This window comes from Nematocida major (genome assembly GCF_021653875.1).
Source record: "Nematocida major strain JUm2507 chromosome Unknown 2438, whole genome shotgun sequence".
Taxonomy (NCBI): Eukaryota; Fungi; Microsporidia; genus Nematocida; species Nematocida major.
In genome coordinates, this window is record NW_025952955.1 from 1 (window position 1) to 27851 (window position 27851).

The 27851-nt window shown below is 52.5% G+C and overlaps 15 protein-coding genes across 15 annotated transcripts; 2 read left to right on the top strand and 13 right to left on the bottom strand.

Moving 5' to 3' along the window:
* Window positions 1–834: 834 nt before the first annotated feature.
* On the bottom strand, window positions 835–2451 carry NEMAJ01_0296 (uncharacterized protein; the record flags this gene model as incomplete). The annotated part of the gene is made up of 1 exon (XM_047914134.1): window positions 835–2451. One exon carries the CDS (start codon window positions 2449–2451, stop codon window positions 835–837), a length of 1617 nt encoding a protein of 538 aa, XP_047770091.1.
* A 176-nt stretch (window positions 2452–2627) lies between these two features.
* On the bottom strand, window positions 2628–3470 carry NEMAJ01_0297 (uncharacterized protein; the record flags this gene model as incomplete). The annotated part of the gene is made up of 1 exon (XM_047914135.1): window positions 2628–3470. One exon carries the CDS (start codon window positions 3468–3470, stop codon window positions 2628–2630), a length of 843 nt encoding a protein of 280 aa, XP_047770092.1.
* A 313-nt stretch (window positions 3471–3783) lies between these two features.
* Window positions 3784–6864, bottom strand: NEMAJ01_0298 (uncharacterized protein; the record flags this gene model as incomplete). Its single annotated transcript, XM_047914136.1, has 1 exon — window positions 3784–6864. The coding sequence occupies one exon, from the start codon at window positions 6862–6864 to the stop codon at window positions 3784–3786; it is 3081 nt and encodes a 1026-aa protein (XP_047770093.1).
* A 17-nt stretch (window positions 6865–6881) lies between these two features.
* NEMAJ01_0299 (uncharacterized protein) lies at window positions 6882–7682 on the top strand (the record flags this gene model as incomplete). Its single annotated transcript, XM_047914137.1, has 1 exon — window positions 6882–7682. One exon carries the CDS (start codon window positions 6882–6884, stop codon window positions 7680–7682), a length of 801 nt encoding a protein of 266 aa, XP_047770094.1.
* A 274-nt stretch (window positions 7683–7956) lies between these two features.
* On the top strand, window positions 7957–8481 carry NEMAJ01_0300 (DNA-directed RNA polymerase III subunit RPC8; the record flags this gene model as incomplete). Its single annotated transcript, XM_047914138.1, has 1 exon — window positions 7957–8481. The coding sequence occupies one exon, from the start codon at window positions 7957–7959 to the stop codon at window positions 8479–8481; it is 525 nt and encodes a 174-aa protein (XP_047770095.1).
* Window positions 8482–10201: 1720 nt separating this feature from the next.
* Window positions 10202–13195, bottom strand: NEMAJ01_0301 (uncharacterized protein; the record flags this gene model as incomplete). The annotated part of the gene is made up of 1 exon (XM_047914139.1): window positions 10202–13195. One exon carries the CDS (start codon window positions 13193–13195, stop codon window positions 10202–10204), a length of 2994 nt encoding a protein of 997 aa, XP_047770096.1.
* Window positions 13196–13261: 66 nt separating this feature from the next.
* On the bottom strand, window positions 13262–13726 carry NEMAJ01_0302 (U5 snRNP protein, DIM1 family; the record flags this gene model as incomplete). Its single annotated transcript, XM_047914140.1, has 1 exon — window positions 13262–13726. One exon carries the CDS (start codon window positions 13724–13726, stop codon window positions 13262–13264), a length of 465 nt encoding a protein of 154 aa, XP_047770097.1.
* A 61-nt stretch (window positions 13727–13787) lies between these two features.
* Window positions 13788–17003, bottom strand: NEMAJ01_0303 (uncharacterized protein; the record flags this gene model as incomplete). Its single annotated transcript, XM_047914141.1, has 1 exon — window positions 13788–17003. One exon carries the CDS (start codon window positions 17001–17003, stop codon window positions 13788–13790), a length of 3216 nt encoding a protein of 1071 aa, XP_047770098.1.
* Window positions 17004–17503: 500 nt separating this feature from the next.
* On the bottom strand, window positions 17504–18631 carry NEMAJ01_0304 (tyrosyl-tRNA synthetase; the record flags this gene model as incomplete). Its single annotated transcript, XM_047914142.1, has 1 exon — window positions 17504–18631. One exon carries the CDS (start codon window positions 18629–18631, stop codon window positions 17504–17506), a length of 1128 nt encoding a protein of 375 aa, XP_047770099.1.
* Window positions 18632–18663: 32 nt separating this feature from the next.
* Window positions 18664–19215, bottom strand: NEMAJ01_0305 (uncharacterized protein; the record flags this gene model as incomplete). Its single annotated transcript, XM_047914143.1, has 1 exon — window positions 18664–19215. The coding sequence occupies one exon, from the start codon at window positions 19213–19215 to the stop codon at window positions 18664–18666; it is 552 nt and encodes a 183-aa protein (XP_047770100.1).
* A 37-nt stretch (window positions 19216–19252) lies between these two features.
* NEMAJ01_0306 (RIO kinase 1) lies at window positions 19253–20824 on the bottom strand (the record flags this gene model as incomplete). The annotated part of the gene is made up of 1 exon (XM_047914144.1): window positions 19253–20824. The coding sequence occupies one exon, from the start codon at window positions 20822–20824 to the stop codon at window positions 19253–19255; it is 1572 nt and encodes a 523-aa protein (XP_047770101.1).
* Window positions 20825–20835: 11 nt separating this feature from the next.
* NEMAJ01_0307 (uncharacterized protein) lies at window positions 20836–21186 on the bottom strand (the record flags this gene model as incomplete). Its single annotated transcript, XM_047914145.1, has 1 exon — window positions 20836–21186. One exon carries the CDS (start codon window positions 21184–21186, stop codon window positions 20836–20838), a length of 351 nt encoding a protein of 116 aa, XP_047770102.1.
* Window positions 21187–21398: 212 nt separating this feature from the next.
* On the bottom strand, window positions 21399–23786 carry NEMAJ01_0308 (trehalose 6-phosphate synthase/phosphatase; the record flags this gene model as incomplete). The annotated part of the gene is made up of 1 exon (XM_047914146.1): window positions 21399–23786. One exon carries the CDS (start codon window positions 23784–23786, stop codon window positions 21399–21401), a length of 2388 nt encoding a protein of 795 aa, XP_047770103.1.
* A 260-nt stretch (window positions 23787–24046) lies between these two features.
* NEMAJ01_0309 (uncharacterized protein) lies at window positions 24047–25126 on the bottom strand (the record flags this gene model as incomplete). Its single annotated transcript, XM_047914147.1, has 1 exon — window positions 24047–25126. The coding sequence occupies one exon, from the start codon at window positions 25124–25126 to the stop codon at window positions 24047–24049; it is 1080 nt and encodes a 359-aa protein (XP_047770104.1).
* A 456-nt stretch (window positions 25127–25582) lies between these two features.
* On the bottom strand, window positions 25583–27739 carry NEMAJ01_0310 (uncharacterized protein; the record flags this gene model as incomplete). The annotated part of the gene is made up of 1 exon (XM_047914148.1): window positions 25583–27739. One exon carries the CDS (start codon window positions 27737–27739, stop codon window positions 25583–25585), a length of 2157 nt encoding a protein of 718 aa, XP_047770105.1.
* Between the last annotated feature and the right edge of the window lie 112 nt (window positions 27740–27851).

Below are 27851 nucleotides of genomic sequence, written 5' to 3' on the forward strand. Positions count from 1 at the left end.
AAGGTGATGATGAGAAGAGGTTAAAACATAAAGGAGCAGCATCCTACTAACTCCTTACACCTAGCAGCCAGCCAATCAGGCTGCTGATGATTTCTTTATCGGGCTGTGGACGGGGCCCACGTGCAAGTGAGGACAAGAAGTGCCGAGTGATCGGACACTCCGACTAGTAAATATAGTATAGGAGTGAGGAGTCTCTTACACTTCCTGCCTGAATGTAAAAAAACATTCTGTATTTATAGACGAGAATTTACCATACTGGGACAATGCCTGCATTTGGAAATATATTTCTTCCAGAAGCTTCTAAAACCTGCTAAATGCAGGAAATGGGGAATTTCCGGAACTTTTATTTCTCCAAAATTCGAAAAAATAAAGAAAAAGTCCCCCGCAGCCGCGTTTTCAGGCACCCTGCACCAAATTTTTTCAATTTGTTTTTTCGAGACCACGCTCCGGGCAAATGCGCGAAAAGCCCTGTACAGTGGCACACGGCGGAAAAACAAACTGTGAAAAGCCTTGCAAGAGCACGCCTGCGGCAGAGGCCGACTGGCTCGGGAAGGGGCCAAATTTCAGGATTTTCTGCTGATTTTCTGCAGGAAGGCACAGGCCAGGCATGCAGCAGTGCTCGGGAAGGGCTGATGTGTGCAGCGCATGCTTTCTGAGCACTGCCGCGTCGTCTCTGGTGCTGAGACATTTTCCATAGAATGGCATGCATGCAGAAGGAAGAAGAGGAAAAGGAGAAAAAAGAAAGAGGCTGCACGCCAGAATAAAGAAAACAGCCCGCGGGCAGAAGACAAAGGTGTTTGCACTTGCTTTTATTTAGCCGCAGAGATCTGCTGTTCAGGGAATGCGGGCCACTTTGTATAAAACCCTTTTGTATGCTATTACGTCCTCGAGGTGCTTTTTGTCTGGGAGGTCGACCAAGTGCATGAACTTGTTCAGCATGAACTGCTCGTCCGAGAAGGCAGATCCTGCCTGCTGGATGCAGCTCTCCTTGGACAGGACTCCGCGAACATACATGTTCAGGAGGAAGTACAGGTACTCCTCCAGGTGCTCCTCCGGCTTCTCCCTCTCCTCCTTCTTTCCGTAGAGTATGCCGTGCGCTGCGTTTCGGATTCTCTTTATGCGGTTCGCCTCGTCTGGGACTTCGCTGAGGTAGTATCCTGCCAGGAAGAGGTACGCCTCCTTCTCGGAGACATTTGACATGTTTGCAAGTGCAGTCCGCACCGTGGGAGAAAGTTTTTCTGGGAGCGGGTGCTTGGTATAGAGCGCTCGCAGCATGCTAGACTCGCTGCAGCGGAAGCCCTCCCGGACGTCCTCCTCCCGCAGCGCATCCATTTCCAGCAGGAGGCATGCAGCATTGTATGTGCAGTCTCGGTCTCGCAGGCTGGAGACAATCTCCTCGAGGCCCTCGCTGCTGTTTATGCGGAACAGAATGTGCATCTTCAGAATCTTCTCCTTTGGCGTGTCTTCGCTTGTTGCGACAAATGGGTCTGTTTCCAGCTTTATTGCGTGTGTCTGCAAAAGAAACAAAATGCACTCGAGAGCTTCGGTCTTGCTGCGCGTCCCAATGTAGCTGCTCATGCTGTTTGCGATCTTCTCCACGACCGGAAGCGCGAGCAGCTCCTTGCGCATGCTCGCCAGCTCCTTGAGCGCGCAGAGGGGGAGAAACTCCAGCACGAGCGCTGCCGTCTCCAGAAGGCTGCAGTTGACAGAGGCCTGCAACAGCCTGCACAGGCGCGAAAAGAGAAGGGGGAAGTTTCCGTGCGTCTCTTCAATGCCCTGCCTGTTTTTGCAGAGAACTCTAAAGCAGTGCACCAGGTCGCTCTCGGAAAAGGTTCCTGCAGCCTGCCTCTCTATGGAGACAAGCGCAGAAATGGCAGCGCCAAGAACGACCGGACTCTTCTCGTCGAGGGCCTGCCGGATTGCGCATGTCTTTGTCTCCCGGAACGCGGCAAACAGAGCAGGCGCTGCCAGGAGGGCGGACTTTCTGATGATGTCGGAGCTCGAGCAGAAGCTTTTTTCAATTTCGTACGAGAAGTGGTTCAGGAACTCCGGGTCCTTCACCTTGGATATAAAGTCAAACGCCAGGGATGTTTTCAGCGCGTGCAGGGGTGTTCTGTACTCGAGGTCTCCGCTTATTTCCTGCTTGACTGTGTTGACGGCCAGGATGAGGAGGCTCGAGTCGCTCCGCAGGGAGCGCAGAACAAAAGAGTATGCAAGACACTTCACCTCAATGGCGTCGTGCCCGATCAGGCTGAGAACCTGCGGGAACAGCTGGGCCTTTTCCTTGTACGAAATGCTTTTTGTGGACATTATGTGGAAGGCCTTTATGATCAGCCTTTTCTCGCCCGAGGATAGGCTTTCCTTGGCTCTCTGCAGGGGCGACTTCTCTGCAGAAACTGCATTTTCTATAAGGGCTCCTGTCAGGGTGTACATAAATGGCCCTATGCACATGCTTTTATTTGGCCTGTGTTTGTTTGTTGTGTCTGTGTGACATACGCGCCCTTACCCGTAGTAGAGGCATGCAATAAAAAAGAGGCTAATGGTGGCGGTGCATGTGCTATAGTGCGGGTTGTGCTTTATTTATAAGATGCGGGCGCATGTAGCTTCTTCTTGCCAAGAGCGCGCCCTCACTTTCTTTGCAGGCGCAGCTTCACCCCTTCTCTTGGAGCTGCAAGCTGCCCTAGAAGGGCCTTGGTAAGCTTAATAAAGCCAAAGTCCCGCGAAAGCCGAAAGCAGTGGAAGGCCAGCGCCCCGTGTATAACAAACGAGCAAAGTATGTAGGCGTACACAAAAGTCTCGCTTGCGCTTATTTTGAACTTCCTGTGCTTGGCCAGGTTTAGCAGCTCTATTACGTTGTATGCCTGCACCAGCAGAAAAGGGGCTGCAATAGCGCATGTGTAGCTCCAGGGCGTGTTTGACTTTAGCATCCACCTAAGCGCGCCGAAAACCTTCTGGACGCATGCTGCATATGCGCACGCGCAGCAGGCAGCACAGACCATCGCTAGAATAGAAAGGGTGCAGCTGTGGGCGGACTCTGCATACACATGCCTAACAAACCCTCCTGCAGTTTGAAGCAGAAACGCCACAGCAAAAATTAGCAAAAACACAGTCACTCCCCACATAAGAAAAAAGCACACGACCGGAAGCTCCATCCTAATCATGTACGGATCGTCCACCAGGAGAAGCAGCTTGTTTGTTGCTAGAGCGTTTTCTGCGAACAGCACGCTAAGAAACACAGACCCGAGCACAAGCAGAAAGCTGTATCCTACCAAAGGAAAAACGCACTCGGGGAGAAACAGGCGCACTCTAGCCAGAACACCCTTGTAAAACTCTGTGGTTCTTCCGCTGCGCCCTTCTCGGCTGTCCGCAGGAAAGCCCTCGCGCATGTCAAACGCTTGGGCAATGAGCGTGGACATTTTGTGTGTGCATGTGCGAATAATGGATGATGCGTATGTTCTGTGGTTTGGCATTTGGACTGGTCTAAATATAAAAAGTCTGCTATAAGTGGCGCTGCGGCGAAAGAACTTTGCATTGAAACAGCAGCAGAAACGCTCGCGCTTGTCCGAATTTAAACGCGCAAACACTTGTATTTATTTTAGCTCTTTTCGTGGCGCGGGCATGAAGCCTCCTTCTAGAAAAGCAAGCCTGCCGCCGAGTGCATGCAGGCGCCCGAAGTCCAAGTCGCAGCGGGCGCTAGAAGCATGGAAAAGCCAAATGTACGCATGCAGCACGCTTAACTTAATAAAAGCGCGCGCACGAAAGCCGACGCTGTTTCCAGCTGCACTAGAGCCCCAATGACATTCTGAAAGAGTTCATTCTGTGCGCAATGTCTGTCAGATTGTGCATCTCGCAGAACACCACCGCCTCCTCAAAAATAATCCTCTTGCTGCTTGGCGCAGAGTGCTCAGGGCTTGCGGCCTTTTTCTCCAGCAGGCTTGCCACCTTCATGACCGAGTTTCCAAAGGAAACCAGCGCAGACCCAATGTTTTCGCCCTTTTGCGGCGCGTCTGCCTTCTTTTTAATCAGCATGTCAAACAGCATATCGATAGGCGCGCCCTTGATGATGTCTGGGTTGCTTTTGATCATCTGCACGCTTTTCTCATACGGGCCAGACAGCGCGTCCTCCCACAGCGCCTTCATCAGGCGCGCGTCCTCGATCTCTCCCCGCGCAGCTATTTTCAGCGCCAGCACAGAGAACCCAAACATCACGCAGATCTCAAACAGCTCCTCAAAGCCGAGCAAGGTCGTGTCCAGCTTCACAAACGTTTCCTCCACAGTCGAGTTCTGCACAAACTCTCCGCCCTCCGAGGTGTACATGGACACCAGACACCCCATCACGTCTGCCTGCATCTGCGCCATTGCAAGCCGGTCCTTTGCATTTTTTCCCAGCCTGGGGCTGTAGTTTCGGATTTGCCCTGTCAGAAGAGGCTCCTCTCCGCAGCGCACAGCCGCCTGCATGGTCTTTGCTATGGAAAGATACTCGATTCTCTTTTGCAGGTTTATCACCGGCTTCGCCCGCTCGGCCGACCTCATCAGGTAGAGTGCCGCGGCCGAGTAGTTTTCGTTTTTCAAATGGTACTTCCAGGTGAGGTCGCACATGCTCATGGTCTCCGACATTCTGTCCAGCCTGTCCAAATAGTCCTCCAGATACGGCGACTTGATCTTCAAAAGCACGTCGATGGAAAGGCGGCCCTCCTCTATTTTTGCAATTGCTGCGTTCAAAAGCGCGTTGCACAGCGCGGGCCTTTCGTCCTTCAGCCCCTCCTGCAGGATCTCCTCCGTGCACTCTATCTGCTTGAAGTACTCTGTGGCCTCCTTCTCCGAAATAGAGTTGAACCCGGAGCGGATCGCGTACAGAATTCCCTTTGAGAAGTTCACCTTCGAGTACATCTGCACGATTTCTGGAAGGTACTGCTTGGCCGCTGCCTTGGTGAAAAACTCCATGCTCTTTATAAGGTGCCACTTCCGGTCCTCCTCGGTCGACGCCCGGGACGCCTTTTCAATGGCCTCCTTCCCCTTCAGCAGAAGCGTGTCTGCAAGAGCAAAGAGCGTTGAGCACTTTTCGTTCAGGTCGGTTGTCACGCTGTCTATGGACGCCTTCTGCCGCAGGTTGAGGTCAACCAGCGCGTTGAGGGTCAGCCTTCTCAGGTGCGTGACCGGCTTGAGAAACTCGCAGAACGTAAACTTCAGCTCGGCGTCGCTGTTCTTCTGGGCCTCGTCGAATATGTACAAGGCGTCTGATTCCAGAAGGATGATTATGTAGTTCAGGGTTTCTGCCGCGTTTTCCAGCAGGTCGATCACGGTGTCCTCCGAGATTCGAATGTTGTTGATGTTTGTGCACTCCCGCACAACAAAGTTCTTCAGCCTCTTTGCCTTTTTCGCGGCCTGCTCCAGCTCGTCCACATAGTCGCCTATGTCGATGTCCGACTCGTCCTTTAGGAGCGCGTATATGTCGATCTGCCACACCTTGAACACGATCATGCTTGCGCACATAATGGCCGCGCTCTTTTGGAGGCCCTCCGACTTCTTGAAGAAGCTGTCAATTGCAGGCGACGACGCGCCGCCGGCCACTGCATACAGCGCCGACACCAGCGCCTGCTCCGGGCCGTTTCTCTGCATAAACGCAAACATGCCCTCCGGGTTTGTGCTGGCCCGCTCCATGAGCTCAACCCCGTTCATGATGTGGTATATGTCCAGCCTGTTAGGCGCCAAGAACACCACCTCTTCTCCGGTGAACATTTCCTCTGCAAGGTTTTTCCAAGGCTTTCCTCCTGTTGCGGCTGCGCACATGTACTCGGCCCCGGCCACCACGCTGCAGCAATTCTCGGACGCAATCGGGTCGGCCTTGTTTGCTGTGATCACCGTGATGAACATCTCGCTTTCCTTTTGCCCAATGCTCACCAGGGTTCTTCCAATGCGATGGAACACCTCGTTCTTGATCGAGCTAGGCGCAACAAGCCGAGACCGTATTCGGGTTGGCGTCATTTTTCTCTTTCCCAGCATGTACCCGTTCTCGTCGATAAACACCCGCGTTGCGTCCGGAAGGACCAGGTAGGCCTGGCAGGCCCCGTCGTCGCCCTTGACCAGCTGGATCTTCTCCTTGGTGTTCAGCTCCGGGAGGTCTGCGTTTCTGATCTTTCTCAAATGCGCGCCCAGCTCGTACGCCTCCAGCGTGTTGTCCTTAAAGAGCACCAAAAGCCCTTTGCGCGTCGCAACCATCTGCAGAATTGCAGGCCTGCTGCCCATTGCATAGAGGAAGGGAAGCAAGTGCGTCATTGCGCCGTGCGTGCGGGAGACTAGCTTTGCCGTGCACCCCTTTAGCCACGTCCTCTCCCTGTACACATACTCGTATATGTTCCCGTCGGCTCCCCCCATGAAAACCCGGCCCTCAGAGGTCTCGCAGACGCACGTCATTTTCACAGGCAGGCTCACGCTTACGTCCATGCTGATGTACGACGCAGGGTTTTTGCACAGGCACAGCATGTCTATGCTGTTCTCCGTGAACACCAGAATGCAGTTCTGCACGTTCGACGTAAAGACGTACTTGTTGGACTTCACTGCGAATATGGCTTGCACCTCCTGCGACTTTATCTCCATTTCGCTGACCATCTGCGTCTTGTAGTTCCATATGACCACCTTTCCGCGAGCAGAGGCCCACACAGACGAAACACCCTCAATGACCCCTATGCTTCCTTGGTCGTGCACAATCTCCACGATTTCCTTCTGCATGGGAAGCGACTCCTTTTTATACACAATCGCGTCCATGGTGTACCCGCTGTCGTAGTTTTTTATGGTTTCCAGCGGCACGTTTATCATGTCCTCCAAATCCTTCACTGCTGCTTGCACTTCACTGTATTTATCCATACAAAAATAAAAAATAGATGGAAGGACTTTACAAGCTGGAAGACTACACTTTTAAACGCCTGCTAGGAGAAGGCATGTACTCCATGGTCTATTTGGCAGAGCACGTCCGCGGCATTTTCGCTGTGAAAGTCATTCCCAAGGGAAAGCACAGGAGGCGCGGCACCACGCACGCCCAGAAGGAAATTGCAGCGCTCCAGCGCTTGAGCAGCACCCAGGGAGTTGCAAGCCTGAAAGAGTGGCGAGAGGACGAGTCCTCTTTTTTCATAGTCCTTCTGTACTGCAGCGGATATCCCATCAGCAGCATGCCCTCTTTTCTCTCCGTGCAGGAGATTTTCTATGTTGGGCTGTCTATTTTGGAAACCCTCAATAGAATGCATCTTCTGGGTGTGTATCACCTGGACCTCAAGCCTGCAAACGTAATTGTCTCCGCGCACGGGACGTACATAATAGACTTTGGCTGCTCCTTTATCTCTTCGGAGCGGGTTGTTGAGCTCTGCGCGCTGCCTTTTGAAGGCACGCCTGCCTACATGGCTCCCGAAATAATCAAGCGCACAGAGTCGCACATTTCTCTCGAGGCCCTTGACGTGTGGAGCTTCGGGTGCCTCCTGTACTACATGTCCGCAGGCAGGGACGCGTTTGCATCAACCTCCCTGTACTCGCTCTACCCGAAAATAATCGGCTGCAAAATCAACTATGCGCAAGTGTCTGACGAAATACAGCAGGTCTGCGCAAAAATATTTGTACATGACCCAAAAGCCCGAATCTCCTTGAAGAGCCTTATTAGCCTCTTCGGAAGCAAGATACGCCGATATGCGTAGGCCAACTTCTTGAATGCTCTTCTTTATTATCTCAAAGTGTTTTTGGTTGCTCCACCGCGCGCATGCTTCCGCACAGCCGTGCCAGCCCTCGCTGCCACGCGCAAGAAGCATTGTCCTGCAGCTTGAGCGCCCGCAGAATGGCACGGCGCAAAAGCGCTGCAGACCAGCCGTTCTGCAGCCGCTTGCAAGGGGCTGCCGCGCTGCATTCTGCGGCCGCGCAAGCTGCACAGCCTTCGCCAGAAAGTACTTCTGCGCGTTTGAATTTTTTAAGTGCATGTTCATAGAAGCGGTACGGAAAGAAAGACTGCGGGTTTCTCCGGTGCAGAGGGAAATAGAGAGCGAGGTTCTGGACGTTCTGCGGAAGAAGATTCCGGGAAAAGTGGTTGAGGAAAACGGGATCACTCTCTTTCCGGTTGGCATAGAGTCTATTGACGATGTAGAGGTGCACGAGGGGATGCTCTATCCGCTGGTCGCGTATAGGCTCGTTATGTTCCAGGCGTTTCCAGGGGAAGTGCTAAACTGCACCGTGGAGAAGCAGGACTCAACAGGAATCATGCTTTCCCACCCTCTGCTCCCCTCTATCTTCGTCCCTGCTTCCCAAATGCCGTCTCCCTCCGAGCTGACCTTGGTCTCTGGCCGCATGGGCACACCCGTGGAAATATGGGGGTGGAAGTACAACGAGTGTGTCCTGTACATCCGCATGGGGGAGGTTTGCCGCGTTTCAATCATCGACACGCACCAGCCCACAATATGCGCCTCCATATCTGGCCCTGGCCTTGGCCCTGTCGCTTGGTGGTAGATTCCGGCAGCCTGCGCTCTGCGCGTCTTTTTGGGAAAACCCGAAGCACAAATGGCACAGAGAGCGGGCTAGCACAAGCAGGGCCTGCAGCTTTTTCTGCACGCGCGCGTAAATAAAAGAACATAGATTTATGCAGCCTTTCCGTGCGCAAGCAGCGCGCATTTTTCCGTGGGTACGCCCTCTTTGCACTAGCACTGAAGCATAAAGCATGCGCGCTTCACTATTTTTTGGAAGGCCGAATGAGTTGGCTCAGTATTTAGCACAACCAGGGGCTGATTGCGCATGGTTTGCTTGTGCATGCCGAGAAGGAGTAAAGCCCGGCTGCTCACACGACTTCCTTTGGAGTTGAAGCTCTGCTCCTTCCTTTTTCAATTTCTTTGTGCGGTGCCCTTCGGCATAGGGCCGTGCCTGAGCGGGCCTGCAGAGCTGGCGCAAGACGCTGGCGGCTCGGTAGTGCAGAGCATGCGCTGTGCTTTGCTCCTTCTTCCCGTGCCATGCACGCGTGCTGCTTCTTTCGCGGCTTTTGGATTTTTCGAACTTTTTTGCGCTCGACGCCTTATGTGCAGGGGGTTTAAATTTTTAAAGGCGAATTGCAGGGGGGTAGGCAATTTACCTAATAAGGTAAATTAGAAAATTAATTTCCCTTCTATGTATTGGGAAATGCCCATTCTGGTTTGGGAATATTGCAAAAGCAATTTACCCGAAATGCTCGCACGCATATGGAAAGGCAATTTGCCTTAAGTGGCAAAAGAAGACCCCTGCTGTTTTCTGTAGAAGCTTTTTGCCCTTTAAATAAACCTGAAAATGGTTTTAAAAAAATGTGTTCTGTGTGGAGTACTTTTAACAAGTACAAAGACATTCCTTCGCCTAAAAATGATGCATGGATATTCCCAGGAAAGCCTATGACACTAGGGTTTACAGAGCAGATTTGCGACTGGGAAACCTCGCAGTACGAATACGAAATGTAGCAGCCTAGCCCGTCTAGGCTATATGCCCAACCAATCCTCGGGCGCGAAATAATAAATTCAGAGTGCCTTTTTGCTTTCCCAGACCGAGCCCTTTCCGGGCGCTGGCCTGCAGCGCTGTCTTTCTTCAGAGGCTGTCTGCCTGTGGCATGCCACACTTTCTTGCAAATGCAGAGACACCTGCTGCACACTTTCCTTCTCCAATGTTTTAAAATGGTGCAGGCGCTGGGTGTGCAAAAGGCGCACGCAGGAGCCTCAGCGCCCAAGCGCTGGCTGCAGAGGACAAGGCACCGACCCAGCACACTTTAGCGCTCTGCGCGCTCCAAGCTTTAGAGCCCGCAACTAGTTTGCACCGTGGCTTCTGGCAAGCCCTTTTGCAGACGCATAGCTTTGGTATGTGGGCGTGCTATAGAAGCAATGCCTGTCGGTTTTTGTTCTCGAATGCTTGCGGGCAGAGCTGCATTGTGCAAAGCCAGAGGGCACAGACTGCGGGTCTGGCCTGCTGCAAATATGCTTTTTGGTTTCCGCACCCCCAGCATTCGTGAAAATGGCCCGTGGGCGGACGGATGCATGCTCTGCTGGCGGGGCGAAAGGGCATGCAGACAAGTGTGATAAATCTCTCGGAATGTGCCAAATGCGCCAAAAGACTATGCAAAGAGCTTTGAATGGGTGCCAGGAAGACCAAAGATACATGTTAAAGATTTATTCCTGCGCCCACCGGTCGAGGGCGCCGCAAGAGTGCAGCAGGCGGGCACCTATAGTATGTCTGTGTATAGGTTGGTTATAAGCTCTTCTACCCGGTTCGAGTCGAATGTTTTGAGGTGGTGCTTTTCAAAGTACGAGGTTATAATGTCCACGGCCACCTTTTTGTCTATTTTTTCTGCATCCCGCAGGCCGTCCCTGATGCATGCAGAAAGGTTCTTGTCCACCTTCGCGCCGCTTTCCTCCTCCACTGGCGCAAATGCAAGAAGGTAGAAGTGCCGAACCACTTGGAACGCGTCCTGGTCCTCGGGCGTTATTGGGAACTCTGGGTAGAAGCTGGTGACTATAAACGCCACAGCCTCCTGCGAAGGGTTGATCTGCATGGAGCCGCACCCTGGGACAATCACTGCCAGGCACATCTTTATGTGCTGTATTCTCCCATACCGCATCCCGTACTGCTCTCGGTAGCTTCCCGCAAACGGGCTGAAGTCGTTGATTCGGTCCAGCGCCTCTATGCACTTTAGAGAGTCCAAGAGCCGCTTGCAGGTCCCTAGAACGCACAGGTCTCCCGTGGAGTTCAGCACCAGGCTGCATGCCAGAAGCGTATAGTCCAGCAGAATCGAATACTCTGTGTTGCGCCTCTCCAGCTTGTACAGCAGCGTGGTGGCGTCGCTTACGAATTTTTCGTTTGGCTTTTTGCCGGCCTCCGGAATGGACAGAAGCCCATATGCAAAAATTTTTCCTGCGACGCTGTGCGCCGTCTCAATGGACATAGTTTCGCCCAGCGCCTCTGCAAATGCGGCGCTGTATTCTGAGGTGTCCCCCAATACCAGGGCTTCCATGAGAGAGGAGAAAAAGCGGTTCAGCGGGGTGGAGCGGCTGCTAGGCTCCTTGAGCAGGCACGCAATTTTCTCGCGCCCGCTTTTCATGTGCACCAGCCCGTTTACAATAATTTCGCAGGTTCTGTCTGGAATCCGCTCGTACTCCAAGGTTCTCGAGCCTATTGCTATATACGAAAAAGCGAACGCAGCCGAAACCCGGTGATACTTGTCGTAGTACGTCTTTCGGGCGTGCGTGCTTCCTGAAATTATTGGGCCTTTTCTCTCCATATACTCTATGAGCGCCTTTTTTGCAAAAAGGTCGTTCTGGCCCATGTACAGCACGCCCAGCGCAAAGACGCTCCACATGAGCAGATGCCCGGGCGACATCTTTGCGCGCAGGTTGAACCAGATGATGTTGGCGTGGTCCTTGTTTCCGGACCCCTTGATGATGAAAGAGTTCCCCAGGATGGTTGCCGCAATCAAAAGGCTGTCGTGGCTTCTGGACAGCGACAGAATGAGGCACCGGGACAAGCTTAGCTTTTCCCCCAGCGAAATGCTGTTTTGGCACACGGTTGTTTTCAGCCCAAACCCAAAAATCGACCCCGCAAGAGACATCAGCGTTTTGGGCGTCATCACCTCTATGTGGCTTGTCGATATAAACGGCCTGTTTGGGATCGAGAGAGAAGTCGCCACAGAAAAATGGAAGGACGGCCACATGCTCTCCCACTCCGTCAGGTCCGTGACGGTCACCACATTGCAGTTTTTTTTCAGAAACACCTTCAGCTGGGGAACCTGAAACACGTTCACCTGGTTGTTCCTGTTGAGAAGGAAAAGCCCGCGCCCTACAGATGCAATCGTGGAGCAAATAAACGCCTTTCTTCTCCGGCTCTCTGTGTCATAGAGGTCAAACAAAAAGTCCCCCACCTGGTGCCCTGAGAGAAGCCGCTTGCACTCCTCTATAATGCCGGCGTTCCTCAGGCGAGAAGGGACCTCCCGGATAAACTCTGGGTCCTCCAGGGTGTGCGAAATAGCGGCTTCGCAGAGTTTGTCTTTTTTGCTGGTGGCCTGCAGGCGGTCGTTCCGCAGAAGCACATACCCAAGATTTCTTGACTTCTCCACCAGGCTTTCCTTGTATGAAAACAGCTCGTACAGGAGGGCCTTCTTTGGAAGCCGGCGCTCGCCAAGCACCCAGAACAGGTATGCTCTTTTCCCGTCAATGCGCATGTTTCTGCGCGCAATCACTTTGAACAGCGGGGTTTTTATGTTGTGCACACACCTTATAATGTGCACAATTTTTTCCAGGTGGGACGAAATCTTGGCAACCGCCTTCTTGGACAGGCCTGCCAGCTCCTTTGAAAACAGCTCGTCCAGCGTCTGCCCAGAGCCCGCGCTGTGCGCGTGCAGTATGGCGTGCATGCTGGCAGACGGCATGATGCGCCCGAAAAGCCACTGCCCCCGCGTGCTGTACTGGAAGAAGTTTTCGATCTCGTTCATGTGGTACCCTCTCGTCTGCATTGCCCTGATGTTCTGGGCGGCCCTTTTTGTGATGTACTTTGTGACGTTTTCTGCAGGAATCTCCCCCAAGTCCAGAACCAGCCCATACTCGCTTATCACTTCTTTCCCGTTCACCAGAAAGTATGCGCCCCGGGCGGTCTTTATGGGGACAACGCTCTCGACGCGCCCAGCCATAGGAGAGTACACCAGCTCGTGCTTTATGGAAGACTCTCCAGATCTTCTTTGGAGAGAGCACACAATCACACAGAAGTCCTGCACAATCGCATGGCGGGTGCCCTGGATAAGCACGCGCCGCACGCCCTCTCTGGGCATGGAAAACAGAAGGTTCGATGTGGGCGGCGCGCCTCTGTACAGATTTAAGTGCGGCTTTCCGTCTTTTTGGAAGAGCAGGGCGTACCGGTCTTTGTGCGCTGCCACAATTTCAAAGGGCGCCCCCAGCATGCAGTCCGAGCGGACAGCCTCGTACGGGCCTGTTATGTAGTTCAGAGACGTGCTGTTCACCTCTGAGTACACAACCCCGTCTTTAAGAAAGCCCGACGTCTGGATTCTGCACGTGGGGTATTTTATGAGGTCGCCTGTTTTCTCCACAAAGACAATGCTCTTTTCCAAAACCACAGCAATCCGCTCTCCCACGTGCCCGCACCCAACAATGCTGCTTTTAAACCGGTACACAGCGTTCTTTGTTTTAAGCGTGTTTCCTTTCCACTTCATAAATAAAAAAGAATCCCTCTATATATATTGGCTTTATTAATGCAGCTCCTCCAGTGCGCACAAAAGCTACTCGTAGTCCTCGGAGGCCTCCGGCTTTTTGCCCCCGCGCTTCCCCTCAAAGTATGTCCCGTATATGTTGATGATTTTCTTTCGGTGGGTTATGCCTTGGTTCACCATGATTAAAAGCGAAAAAAGCTCGTCAAGTGTTGGAAACTTCTCGGACACTTGGTAGCTGGGCCTCCGGCAGAACGAAACATACACCGGCTTTTTCTGACTGAAGAACACCAAAATGCACCGGGTTTCATCACTGATCTCGTACCTTTTCCGGATCTTTTGGGTGACGTCTTTTGTTTCATACGCACTGAACGCAAAATACCTTCCTACAGTGCTTTCCAGCGCAGCCAGCATTCTGTCAAGCCTCTGGCACTCCGGGCTCTCCGCATACCCAAAGCGGACGATGGCTATTCTTTCGTCGGCCAAAATCTCCTCAAACATGTCCTCTGACACAATGTTGTTCACATAGAAAGACATATCTTTGGAGAAGTCACGGCGTTTTTGCCTTTTATGCTGATACTACGATTTGATGTTTATTTCACGATCCAGTCTCTTCTCGGCATATGGGGCAGAGGTTTTTGCTCTTCTGCAGCCATTTCTTGAGACACATGCCGTGGAATATGTTTCCGCACTTCGTGCAGGCCGTGTCGGGAAAGCACTTGCTCACCTCGTTTATCATGAAGAAGCATATTCCGCACTCTTCAACTTCTTCCACAGCATTGTCCAGCGAAAGCTTCCAAAGCATCAGAGCCTCGCCAATCCGGCAGTGCTCTGTCATGAGGATCTGTATCCTGAGAAGCAGCCGCTGCAGCCGCTTCTTTTTGATCCCCACGCACCGAGCCACCTTCACCTCGGGCTTTCCGAGAGGATAGTCCATCGGGAAGCTTATGTTCGCCTCCAGCTCCGACTCCTCGATCCGGTATGCCGCCACCATTATGTGCGTCTCCGCAATCGTCTTCATTTTCAGCTGCACGCCCTGGAGCGGCCGGCTGGCCTCTTCTCTCACAAGGCTGGGCGTCACGTGCGCTGCAAAGTACTTTTGCACGCGCTTTGCGTTTCGGCTGCTCTGGAAAAAAATGCGCATGAGAATGGGGAAGTTTTTGGCGAAAAGCCCAAGAAGGTCCAGCGCGCAGGACTCGCTTTGGATGAGGAACGCCAGCCACTTGCACTCCGCGCGCACCATGGCTGATACAAGAGAGCATATTTCGATGCTCCGCACCTCGCTGCATATGGAGAGAAAAAGCCTCCACTCGTACAGATCCATCTCCTTTATGTTTGGGATCGCCGGTATGTCAAACAGCATGAAAAACACCTCTGCGTCTATGGCGCCCTCCTCTACCTTTGCCATGTAGTACATATTCAGAATCGTGTTTGCATAGTGCTTCCCGATGCTCTTCAGAATGGGCGCATATGCCTCGCATCTGTACGCGTTGCCGCCTGTGCCCCACACTCTGTCGCTTTTTATGCAAAGAGACGCCAGCTCCGGCTCGTCCTCCAGGCGCCTCTGCATTGCAAGTATGCAGCGCTGGCTCAGCAGAGAAAAGTCCACATTTTTGAAGCCTGCGCCCTCCCCAGGCAACGCAGGCGCCACGCTTGCGCGCAGCGAGAGTATTCTTCCGCCCAGCTTCTGCGATTCCTCCAGCGAGACTTCCAGCAGGCTTTGCTTCTGCCTTTGCTGTGCTCTTAGAAGCATGTACGCCAGCGCGCCCCTGCCTTTTTCTGGGAGGCTCTCCAGCGTTATGCTCTGCATCTTCTTTGCGTCTTCTTGCGTGAGCTCGACTTTGTGCAAAGAGTTGGCGTACATCTTGAGCACAAAGTCCCACACTTTTCTGTCCTCGCCTTCCAAATCGCCAGATGCGCTGCGCACTTTCTTGGAAAGAACAGAAAGCGTGTCTGCAGCGCCCCTGCAAGCCGTGTCTCTCCAAAACACCATGGCCTCCAGCACAGCCCCCACAAGCCCTGCAGACAACGCCCACGCCGGCACCTCTCCCTTTTCCAGCTGTGGCAGCGTACTTTCCATCTTTAGCACGTCGGAAAGAGCCCTGCTGAGCTGCCTGTCCGAAAGACACTCCAAAACTCGCCTCCACTTCGCGTGCGCGCCTCCAAAAAGATGCTTGGAGGTTGCCTGCTCTGCAGCCTTTCCGCCCAGCACCTCGCCCAGCTCCATATACTCGTCTTCAATGTCCTGGGTTCCGCACGCTCTTTTGTTTGCGTCGCCTACAATGTGCCGGTACACGCTCTCCTCTTCTACAGCCTCGTTTTGCACCAGATACACAAGATACTCCTCGCCAACATCCTCCGAAAGCTCAAACTTTTCTGTGAAGTCTTCCTTTTTGTATTGGGCCACTGCGTATATTTTTTCGAGAAGCGCAAACGCATGCTTCTTCTGCATTTTCCCCCGCATGAGCTCGTACACCTCCTGGATCACATCGGTGGGCTCTTTTTTCAGCCTCTCTACGAGGTACTCCATAAGGCTGTCTGGCAGGCCGCTAAAAACCTTCTGCAGAAAAAGCCTATGCTTGACCATGGTGTCGATCGTGCTTTTTGTGGCGATTTCCGGGTGCTGCGAAACCACAAAAATATGCTCCTCCTGGGTCAGGTCGCCCCCATCCCGGAAAAAAGATGCTGGAAGGGTTCTTGCGCCTTCCTCAAAAATGTTTTCTTTTCTAAGAAACGCGACGCTTATCTTTTGCAGTATCTCCCCGCATACGTCGCTTACTTTTGACCCCATCAGGTCTGCCCGAATAATTGCCTCCTTTGCAGAAAGGCCCTCATATACACGCGCGCCTTCCACTGGGTGCGCCAAAAGCGCTTCGTTTACGCGGTTGTAGCAGTTTATGGCGTTTATGTGCGGAAAGTCCCCGCGCTCTATGCGAATGTGCTCAAACCCGGCGGTGTTACACCGAAGGAGCTTTCCAAGAACGAGCTTTCTGTCCTGGGTCGCCTCCAGCAGAGAGTCGAAAAGAGCTGCCGGCAGGCACGGACACTTCTCAATAAACAGCGAGGGCCCGTACTGCGCAAGCTCTTCCTTGAAGTGGGCAGACCGCACAATGCGCAGGAAGGCCGTGTCTTCTATGTGGTTGCTTTCAGACATAACCGCATCTATCGAGTATCCTGTGCCCAGAACAGCCAACAGCTTCCACTTTTCCCCAAGCTCCCCGGTGTGCTGCGCACACCACACCGCAGCCTCCTGAACGGGGCCAGTCATCTTCTTTTTCTCGGCCAGGCACAAAAGCAGCTTTGCCAGAGCCCCCAGCTCGTCCCTGGAGCGCGCACTTTTTATCCGCTCTATAGACACCTCGGCATCTTCCTCAAGCGCAAGCTCCGCCATCTTGCTTTTTATGTACAGCTCGGTGGTTGCAGTTCGGCTGTAGAGCGCAATAAGCCCTTTCAGCTCCCCGCGCTTTGCAAGCGCCTTGGCCACCCGATATCCTGCCTTGTTTGGGCTTTTCAGAAACATACCCAGCCAGGGCTGGAGGCAGCCTGCCCGCTGAGGCTCGCATCCCTTTTTTAGCACATGCCAAAGAATCTCCGAAATGTGCGTGTTTATTGGCTCCTGCGCGTCCTTGCACAGTATGGGCATCGTGTCGTACAGGCACCTTGCAACAGAGTCTACAGGAAGGACGCCTATTTCGCAGACAACCCGGGCCAGCGCCTTGCACCGCGTCCCCAGGTCCTTCTTTTGCACCATTGAAAAATAAGATAGAACAGTTGGATCTACACACCCACCTTTCACAGATTCAAAAGGATTCATACAAAAATAAATATTTGCAAATAAATACGCAGTAGTTATGCAACGAGGCCCTTTCTTTAAATCCCCTTGTGTGCTCTGCAGCTTATCCTCTGCCTGCGCGCCCCTGCCTGCTGGGCTGGTGCTGTCTGCTCTGTGCTAGAGAATTTGGGCCTGCCCCCGCTGCTCCTGCCTCTAAACCCTTTAACATGTTTCTGCACGGCCGCTTTGTTTCAAAGCGTATGGTTTTCAAAAACTGAAGGGTTTGTTTTTCTAGTGAAAATCATTTGCTGTAAGCCAAGATGTGCTGATTGGCAGCGCTTTCTAGAGCAAATGGGTATGCCTGTCTAGAGAGCCCAGGCCTGAGAAGGACCGGAAGGGGGAAGCGCGCACAAAAGCAGCCAACCCCCAGAGCCCGACACACAGACACCGGCGAGGCACATAGGCTGTGTCTTTAGTATAGAGCTAAGTGATGGTTTGTTTAAGCCTAAAATCCATATTTATTTGCATCTACGCCAGCTGCGCTATTTCGCCATGCTGTCTTGTTGCGTACTTCCTGGTGCTGCATTGGCCCGGCTCTTTTCACCCTTCTTTTTGTGCTTCTCCACTTTCTGCTTGACCGGCGCAGGGTACGCGCTTTCTGCCAAGTCTTTGTGGCGGAGTATTTGCTCTCGCACAGGAGCCACCAGCTCCACCAGGTGCTGGACAAGCGCCATTTTTAGGTCTAGCGGGTGCACAACCCCCTCCTTGAAGTCTGCAGAAAGCGGCTCTATGTGGTTGTATGTGCGCACTTCGGAAAGCTTCTGGATGCTCACGGGGAATGCACATGTGTTTTCCTCCGAGTGGAACGTGTTGAACACAAACCTTTCTATGAAGGCCAGCACAGGGTTCCTGTCAACGTTCCGCTCCTCGCAAAAGGACGCAAGAACTTTTTTCCGGATTTGCGCATTGGAGTCCTCCAGGCCTATTTTGGACTGCGCGTCGCTGCTGCTCATTTTCCCCTCGGAAAGGCTTGGAACCATTCCGTTCATCAAGTGCACCCGCTTTTCGTACCCAAGCTTGGGCATGATCTCTTCTGCGTATATAAATATCTTTCTCTGGTCAATGCCGCCAAACTGGGCGTCCACCTTAAGATGCTCTTCGTCCAGCGCCTGCATCCCCGGATACACCAGCCCGCTCAGTATGGGGTTGTCCGTTTGCTTCACAACCTCTGCCCCTGCGCGCCGGGCGTCGTTCACAGACACCATGGTGGACAGCCGGTGCATGTCCAGGACGTACTCTCGAGTGTACTGGTAGTCGGTGCCGCGCACAAACCGTATTTTTTCAATTGGCGCCCCCGCGCTGACGAGCATGGCCTTGATGACAACTTCGTAGTAGGCAGAGCGCTTCTCAATAAGCTCGAGCGGCGCCTTGAGGTTGTCCAGCGCTGCGTGCAGGTCGGCAATCAGAACCGTGACCTCGCAGCCAGCCCGCAGAAAGTCGGCAATTTTTGCAATAGGAATAAAGTACCCAATGTGCGGCTTGCCTGTTGGAGCAGTTCCCCAGTACACCCTGAGGTCGCGCTCTTTGAGAACTTGCAAAAGCTTTTCCTTGCCCAGAATCTCCTCCAGCCCTCTTGTTATAAGCCTGTGCTTTTGTTCCAGTGCAAGCATGCGTAGTGCAAAAAAATTAGAGAAATTTATTGCTACATTTCCTCCTCAAACGCGTCAAGGTCCTCTTCCTCCTCGCTTTCGGGGAAATAGACCTCCTCCTGCGCCTGCGCGCGAAGGAAGGGGAGAGAAGCCTCCTTTCTTTCCTCCTGTTTTTTTGTGAGAAGCGCCTCCTTTAGGGGCGCCTCCTCTTTTAGCACTTTTTTTATTTTCTGCGAAACCTGATGAAATGAGTTTACTGTTTTTTCTATTTCATAGGTCTCGTGCCTGCGTGTTTTCTTGTTGACGATCTGTATGGTGTTGTTCTCTACATATATGATCTCGTTTGTGTAGTACTGGATTGTTTTGTACTCTCTTTCGTCCAGTATTTCCCTGTGCACCACGTATATTATATTCTCTATGTCCCGAAGTGCAATAAGCGTCTTCGGGCTTATGTCCTCCAAAACAGTGTACTTTTTTGTGTTGTTTGGGGCGTTGTAGGATCTTCCTAGCACCTCCTCTAAAAGAACTTCGTAGCACATTGTTTTGTAGAGCTGCGACATAATTGCATGCGCAGGAACTTCGTATGTATCAACCAACACAGTCATAAGCACAAATTTTTTATCGTAGGCAAATTTAATTAAATTATTTATTCTTCTTCTCCCTCAAGATCCGCACTTTCCTGCTCAGCCTTTTCTTCTCCTTCTTTGAAATTTTAGTTTCCCTCTGTTTTTTCCGCTCCTCCTTGACCTGTTTTTTCTGCAGCTTTCGCTTGTCTTTTGCAGCCTTCTTCTCTTCTTCTGTGAAGACGCTCTTTTTCTGTAGGTGCATGCCCCGGACCCCTTCGGCCACCCCCTGGGCCGCCTCCTCGGCAGAGGCCTCCCTCAAGACGCTTCCATCTCCGTACACTTCTTTGAAAAGCTCTTCGTCCGTGTGCACCACTGCGCCCAGCCTGGAGAAGTATCGGTTCACGTTTGAGATGTCCATTTGGAGAAACTCTCGCGCATTTGGGTGGTCGTGCTCAACGCTCTGGCTTACGTCTATGATGTGCACCAGCCCGTTCCAGTACAGCATGTTGTACTCCGACAGGTCGGCGTGAACAAGCCCGCACTCGTCGTACATTTTCTGTATGAGCTCAACCACCTGGTTGTATGCGTTCTGCAGATCCACCCCCACAAGGTTTGCATCTTTCAAATTGGGCGCAACGCCGCCCAGCCCAGCACATAAAGGCACCTCGTAGCTACGGGTCTGCCCTCCCTCAGCCTCGTCAGAGGACTCGCTGCTCTCATCTTCTCTCTCCGCAGACTCTGTGCTTGAGCATGCACTCTCCTCGCACGCCGAGCTACTTTCGCTGCTTGCACCATTTTCATTTTCGGAAGCATCCAAAACGCAGACGGGCAGCATATCCGCACTTTGCTGCTCGAAATCAGCGCATGCGTGCAAGACGCCCTGCGCGGTTTCCTGGCTTTCGCTGCTCGACGTTATGCTGATGTTTTCCAAGGGGTTTCCGCTGCTCTCTTCGTCGCTTAGGGAAAAAGTCGACCCTTCTTCGCTGCCAGTATAGCTTATGCTTTCGGTGTTGCTGGTGCTGGTGCTAGGCACGCACACGTTTCCGTGACTGTCCAGGTCGTACTCTGTTGTGTCAAAGCTTTCGTACTCCATGTCGTCGATAGGAATCCGGCTGGGAGAAGCGCTGTCCGGCGTGGTGCTCATGCTCTTTAGGCCTGTGCAGTTTCCAATCATCGTCATGATAAGAATGTTTCGGCGCAGAAAAAGAGGCTTGGGCGAGGGTATGCCTGCCTTCTGCAGCCGGTTGAGGTTTCTAACCTCCTTCTCCGCCCATATCTTCACCAGCTTTCGAGAGTTCCCGCGGGGATACGACCGGAACCTTCTTTCGCCAACCAAGTACCGCTCTCGGTCTTTGAAGACCATGGCCGACGTTTTGTATATCTTCACGGCCACGCTTATTTCCTTCTCGCACGCAAGCAGAGGCTTTTTGCAGAGTTTGCTCCAGATGCTTGGAGAGGCGGTTGCCAAGTACACACACGCTTCTTTGCCCATGCTAACAGCCCCGTGCATCTCCAAGATCATCTCCTGCTTCTTCAACTTATTGATTATTTCAAGCGTTTTCTTGTCCAAAACTGTTTTTATGGTCTTTCTGTCGTTTGTGTCTTTTCTTCTTCTCTCTGTCTTGCACGTTTCTTTCCACTCCTCCATAAAGTAAAATTCTATTCTGCGTAAGAAGAAAGAATAGACAGAATTTCTCCAACCGCCTCTTCGGTAAGCCTCTCCTCCAGCTCTTCTACAACAACGTACAGATCAAGCACTTTCTTCGGCGGGGCGTTTAGAAGCTGCACAGCCTCAAACTCGGTTATGCCAAAGGAGGTTAGCTTCTCCTTGAGCTCGGCAGGGGCGCTGGGCCTGTTCACCACCGAGTGCACAGCATACTTCATGGTCTGCGCTTGCGTCGACAGGCTGCCCTGCAGGCAGGCCTCCATAAGGCCTTTTACTTCGGCATGCGTCAGAATTTTCTCTCTTTCGCTCTTCATTTTTTTAATGTCAAAGACGCGCGCTGGCATAAATTCTATATATTTGTTTTTCTTTTTAGCCCCTCCCTTTCCTGGCACGCAGGCGCGCTTGTATTTTTCTTTCGCGCAGCAAACAGGGCATCAAAAAGGGTTTTGTTTTAAATACCTGGCTGGAGGGCCGGCGCGCAGCGCTGGTCTTGAGCGCAGCTCTGTGCGGGCAAGCCCAGCGGCCAAGAAAATTTGCAGAGAGATAGTGAAAGCGTTTATTCACAGAGATGTGCCAGAAGCCCTCTCAGGTCCTTGGGGGACTGCGCTCTCAGGGACGCACATGTGCTTCGGTCGCCAACGCACACGGTGTACGCGTTGGGCGCCTCCAGAAGGACCATGAACATGTCCTCGTCTGTTGCGTCGTCTCCAGCGCAAAGCGTAAACGTGTTGTAGTACGGCTCTTTTTCTATGCAGGAGCCTTTGTCGATTCCCCTTGGGCGCACCTCAATAATGTTTTTCCCGGTCACAACCCTGGCCTTTCCCACAAGCATCCGCTGGAGGGCGTTTGCACACCACTTTCCATGCTCTTTGCAGTGGAAAACCACGCAGGTGTTTTTTATCTCTATGTGCGACCCCGGGGTGTAGCTCACATACTCCTCGATTATTCGCACGGCGTCAGCCATCCAGGTGAGGTCGCAGGGCACTGCATTCCACTTCCCTCCTTCTTTCTTGTACGTGCCGTGCTCTGCGTATATTTGGACATTGAGAGCGCCAAACCAGTCCTCGGCCTCCTCCTTGCCTCTCCCAGTCACTATGAACACGCTGTTTTTGGGGTCGGAAGAAAGCTTTCGCAGAACCCCCAGAACCTCTTCAGTAGGCTTGGCGTCCTTGGGGTTGGGGACAATGTCTGTCAGAGTCCCGTCGTAGTCCAGGAAAATGGTTCTTTTCTCGGACTTCACATACGCCTGCTTTATGCGGTCTTTTTTCTGCAAAACATCCTGCGAAATGTGCACGGGGATTTTTTCTGCGCTGTGCTCGGCATCTGTGCACGGCGGGTCTGTTCTGAGTATGTGGTGCAGAGAGTGCAGCCAGCTTTGCGTGGACACCAGGTTTGCAGCCTTTCTTTCAGCAGGGGCGAGCGCGTTTTTGATGACTTCTGAGGTGACGTCTGGGCAGTTCAAGGTGTACAGCGCGTTTTCAAAGGAAATCCCGGACGAGTATGGCACAATAAGCCGGCCTGTGGGGTTTATCTCGGCATACTCGGTGGCCACCAGAGACAGAGAGTCCGAGGGCGAGCCCGCCAGACACACGTCTGCAATCTTTAGGAAGGCAAAATATAGGTATGTGGAAGGGAACACCACAGTTGAAAACTGGCTGGGGTAGAGAGAGCCGATTCTTTCGGCAAGGCCTGCCAGCTCGGTGTTATGGAAGGCCACGCTTTCTCCGTACACCACGCACCGGATGAAGTACACGCCCGTGTCTGGGTTCTTCTGGAGGTATTTAAGAACCGAGAAGAGGTTGTGCGTGGGCGTGCCTATTTTCCGCGTGGTTTCAACCAGCAGGACAACCTTCTTTCCCCGCGTGGACTCTCTGAGCTTTTCCAGGGTTTCTGTGTACTGGTCTGCCTTCTGTATCTGGGAAATAAACTCCTTTGGCACGTTTTTGGGGGTGACCGAGATAAGAACTCTCGAGTCTCCTGCATACACTATGTATGTCTTGCTCGGGGCTTTTTTGGAGAGGCGGCGCACGACAGGCATGAGGTCTTCCAGATACTCCTCTGGTGCGGTGGAGGCGCTCTCCTCGGGACGCAGCGTGTCCACTAGGGGCTCGTCCTCGGCCGTGGAGAAGCTGGTTCTGTATGCAGTTGTGAGGAGAGAAAGCATGTCTGTTTTTTCTTCGGCGCACGGAAGCAGATGGTTCTCCTGCGTCGAGCAGGGCTCTCCTTGCGGCCTGTCCACAAGCACTTGGCTGGAGTTCCCTTTGATGGCCTCGAGCGCAGAGGGCGTCACCTCCTTGTTCTGCGCGTTTATAAGCAGGAATGCAGTTGATATGAAGTTGTCGAGATACTCCGGGCTCTGCAGCTCCACCTTGTCGCAGTCCATCAGAGAGTGCAGAACGTTTTTCGAGTACGGTATGCAGGAGAAAAGCTCGTATGGCGGAAAGGGGCACAGGTACACAAGCGCTATCTTTGCCAAAGGAAACTCTTTCCGGACCAGCATGGGGAGCATCAGCAGGTGTTTTCCCAGTATGATGATGGTGTCGTGCGGGGCATATTTTTGCTTGAGCACGGCGAAAAACTCCTGGTTGAACTGCATGTAGTCCTTGTACGGACCCTCCAGGTCCTGCGGAAACAGCGCGCTTTTCCCAAGCGAGTAGTGGCAAGCCTGCGAAAGATGCTGTGAAAACACAAGGTCCTTTGGACGCTTTTCGGTTTCTACGCGCAAAAACGTGAACTCGCCAGGCTGCATTTCGGAATAGGGGGGCATCCCCTCCGGGCTTGCAATCCCAATAAAGGTGGTCTTTGCCCTTTCGCCTGGCTCCGTCCCATAGAGCATGGCGGCCCCAACAGAAGAGTACGACGGCGCATACACCCCTTCCTTCCCATCCTTGCAGTGGGCCGGAAGGTTACCTGAAACTATAATGGTCTTTCCTCTACGTGTCATGCTAAAATAAACATAGCAAATTTACTTTGCTTAAATGTGCAAATATTCATTGTTTCAGCAGCCTAGAGAGCGCAAATAGAGCGCCTATAAGCACATGCAAGCAGCCCTGGCACAAAGTCCGGGCCAAAAATTCATGTGGCAGAGCTTATTTATTTAACACCTGTATGCTATTTCACACGCTGCGCGGCTCCCAATAGGATGCTTCCCAATTTGTGCACATGCGCAGCCCGTGCAGATACACAGCCCTGCCTGCTGCGCTCTCAGCGTTTCTTAGCCTGCAAATGCTCCAAGTTCAGCTGGGCTGTTCTTTTTAAATAGTATTTGAGCATAAGCACAAGGTATGGGTTCTCTTTCTGCAGCTTCGATATGTCCACCACAGACCCGCCGCTTGCCGGCCGCGCGGTAGCCAAAGCGCGGGTGATTCCCCCGTCTAAAACTCTTTTGTCCCCAGGCGGCGCTCCCGGCTGCTTTCTGACAGTAGACAGATCAAAAGCGCTTTCCGCCTTAGTGGCAGAAGGCTCGGTTTTTAAAGGTCTTCCGGTAGAGTCGCTTTGGCCGGCCCTTTCCGAAGCTTCTTTGCACGTGCTCTCCAAGCCGCCCGCCTGTGCAGAGCTCTCCGCCTCTTGGGGCTCGGCGCAGCCTGCGGGCCTGCTTAGAAGCGCGCTCTCCACGCAGGCCTTGGCTTTTTTCTGGAGAGCATTTTCTTTAACCACCCTAAAGCATCGCTTGGCCACGTGTCCGCCCCGCCCGCACAGATAGCACAAAAGAAGCCGGCCCTCCTGCCGCTCCATCATGCCACGGCACTGCTTGGCGCTCGTTCTTGGCAGGGCTTCTGCTTTGGCCTCTTTTGCAATTTTTCTGTCCCCAGCCTTGCTCGAACCTTCAGCAAGGCTTTTCTCGAGGCCTTCTACCGCCTCCTTCTCAATCCCTTTTCCAGCCTCCACATGTGTCTGAGCCTCCAGCCTCTTTATGTACATGCTCCTCAGCTTTTCCTCAATACTGCGGCCTTTCCCATAAAGATCAGCCTTTTTTACCACATCTGCGGTTTCCAAGCTCTGCCTGCTCTTCTCGGTCCGTATGAACTCCTCCACCCGGGACTCAACTATTTCGCAGTTGCGCTCCCAGTTTTCCTCCCCTGGCTTCAGGGCTTTGCTCAGTATTCCTTTTCGTAGTATGTTGACTATTGGCTTTTTCTTTACTATCGCGTAGAGTTCGCTCATTCCCAGAGCGCCTGCAGCACCCATCTTTCTTATCGTCTTTGCGCGTTTTCGCAAACGCTCGCGGGCTGCGCACTGCGCCCCCTCCAAGCCACTCTCAGATACGCGGTCTTTCTCATGCATTCGAGGTTTTAAAATAAAATCCAATATATAGGCGGCTCTCCATATTGAAATGAACTTAAATGATCATAATTTTGAAAAGGAGAGAAACCGAGAAAATGGATAGCCCGGCAGGCCAGAATCGCAGCTACTCAAAGACCGCCTTGCTGTTTTTCGAGCACATGCACATGCGCTAGTTGAAATGCGCTGCCTGCTTTTCAGCCCCTCTCGTAGAAACATACATGGCGCTGATTCCGATTCTAAAAATAAAATTCTGAAAGCTTTAGTTTTCTTTATTTCTGTCCACACAAAACCCACAAAGAGCACACACGTTCGGGCATATAAATGTACTTGCGAAAAAAAGCCAAAACATACGAAAAGGCACAACAGCACTCTTAGAGCACACCTCGGATCCCAGAAAGTTGCGCTGCAAGTTCTTAAATACAAACAACGCTTTATTGTCGATGAAAGAATGCACGCTCAGACTTGCCCATACCCTTCAACCTGGCTTTGCCGGTAGTCTAAGTCGGTCGTATGCTGCGAGCGGAAAGAGCTATCCGATTCACTAAAGGTGTGCGTGTTTCGGACTGCCGCGCTCCCCACATTCTGCATGTAGATCTGAGCCTCCTCATTCGTCTCGCCGTGTATGCCAACTATGCCTTCCATGGCCTGTGCCCCGCCAAGGACTTGCTGCTGAAAAACGATCTGCGGACTCTCTTCGCTATCCGCGATGGTCTGTGCTATTTCATAGTACTTTTTCTTTGTTTCAGTTGAAACAGGGCATGTGCACTCAGACGGGCACGGCGTTCGGCGGATGAGCAAGCCTTCGTTGCCCCAGCCAATATTGTTTGCGTTTAAAACATCAGCCAAGTGTGGGTTGCTTTCAAGAGAGTCTTCTTCGTCAAGCGAATCGAAAATGGCTTCCTCTATGGGGCTCAGAGAGCGCGCATACTCTATCTTGCCCCCCTCCATGGCCTCCAGCGTCGGCTCAGCGCTGTCCACAAACTCCTGCGGGGCCTTCTTTACGACTGAGCTCTGCAAGCCTTTTGCATTGGTTTTCACAAGCGGTTCTTCTGCACTTTCATAAACAGCAGGCCCAGATTGCGCAGATTTTCGCTCTTCCCGCAAAAAGTCAAAAGCATACCCTTCGGGGCGATGGCGCGCGTCATTGCCATATCGGCTTTTTGGCACGTTGTGTGGTGCCTGCAGCTCCTGTGACAGCTCGGGCACGTGGAAGCTGCCTCCAAGGCCCATCTCCTGCATGCCAGTGTTTACTGTGAGCGGCCCGTGCGACGACTGCCCTTGTGTAGTGTCTGGAAGATCAAGCAGGTCAAGGCCCTTCTTTATCTCCTCCATGCTGCTGAGCTTGTCGCCTAGGGAAAGAGCATCCGAAGACTGGCCTTCCTTTAGAATGCTATCTATCACATGTTTATCTGACTTCAGCTTTTCCTCTTTTCCTTTCTTCTCCTTTTTTTCCTTCTTTTCCAGCGACTTGTTCTTTCCTCCGCCGCCAAAGGCCTTTCTTATCCAGCTCACTTTCTTGGGCTCCGCGCCTTTTTCCTCCTCATCCACGTTGAGCACAGCCTTCTGGGCTGCGTCAGAGCTGTCCAGCCCGGCATCAAGCACAGAGCCGCTCTGCTCGTTTTCCAGCACCACACTAAGCGGGTTAAACACAGCAGCGCTTGGCGCGCGTTTAGCGCCTTCTCCAGCCAGCAGCTGCGCAATAGCATCCATGTTTGCCTGCGAATCCGCCTTCTGCGCAGCTGTGCGAGAATACTCCAGAACAGCTCCACGGTTCATGGCAGTCACCGTGTTGTGTCTGTCAAAAATCACGCACTGCACAAGATCGGTGTTTTTCAAGTACTGCCTGAACATCGAAAACACTTCAACCACATACGGGTCTTCCAGCAGCCTTTTCATGTATCTGTCCCTGTCTTGGGCTGGCGCGTTCCTGCCAAAAATCCTGTAGATTTCGAATATCCAATCCGATGTTTCAAAGAGCCCATAGTCGTTTAGGAATTGCATACTCTTGCCGATCTGGCTTGGGTTTATGAAGCTGTTATCTATTTTGTTGCTGAAATTCATTAGAAACGCAATATACGCTGCCTCGTCCGGGCTTGTCCGCCTGATGGATATGCGGTTGTTGGAAACCTCGACTCTGTCCAGAAACTCAGAGGTGTACATCGCAGACAGCAAAAAGTACCCAAGCCAGTAGCTCTTCTGCACGTTCACAACCTCCTTTTTTCTCTCGGCCTCGCTGGAAACTGGCAAAGAAGACTGCGCGCTCTCCCCCTTTTTCTTTGCAAGGTTTGCGCTCATAACCTCTGTGATTCGGGTTATCGCGTCGTGCATGGAAACAATCTGGGTCTTCAGATACCACGGGCTCCCGCCCACGTCGAGCGGGGATTGTGTTACAAAATAAAAGTAGTCAACATGCTTCTTTGTGCATCTAAGACTTATCACGTTTTTGGCGTGCAGATGCAGAAGAAACTCGTGGGACACAGGCAGAGTCTGCTTCACAGACGCCACATACTCCTTGCTTAGGGAGGGGATGTTGTCTTGGCCGGCCCAGGCCATTGCAGAGCAGGCCCACACCAAAAAAAGAGAAGTTTTCATCAAATTCATTACGCACTTCATTGTTCATTTGCGCACCCCAGATATTTATACTTTGAAAAAGAATCATTTTTATTCTTTGCTGCCTGAATAGGAAATCTGCAATATAGCGCCAAATTGCATCGTTTGATCCAGC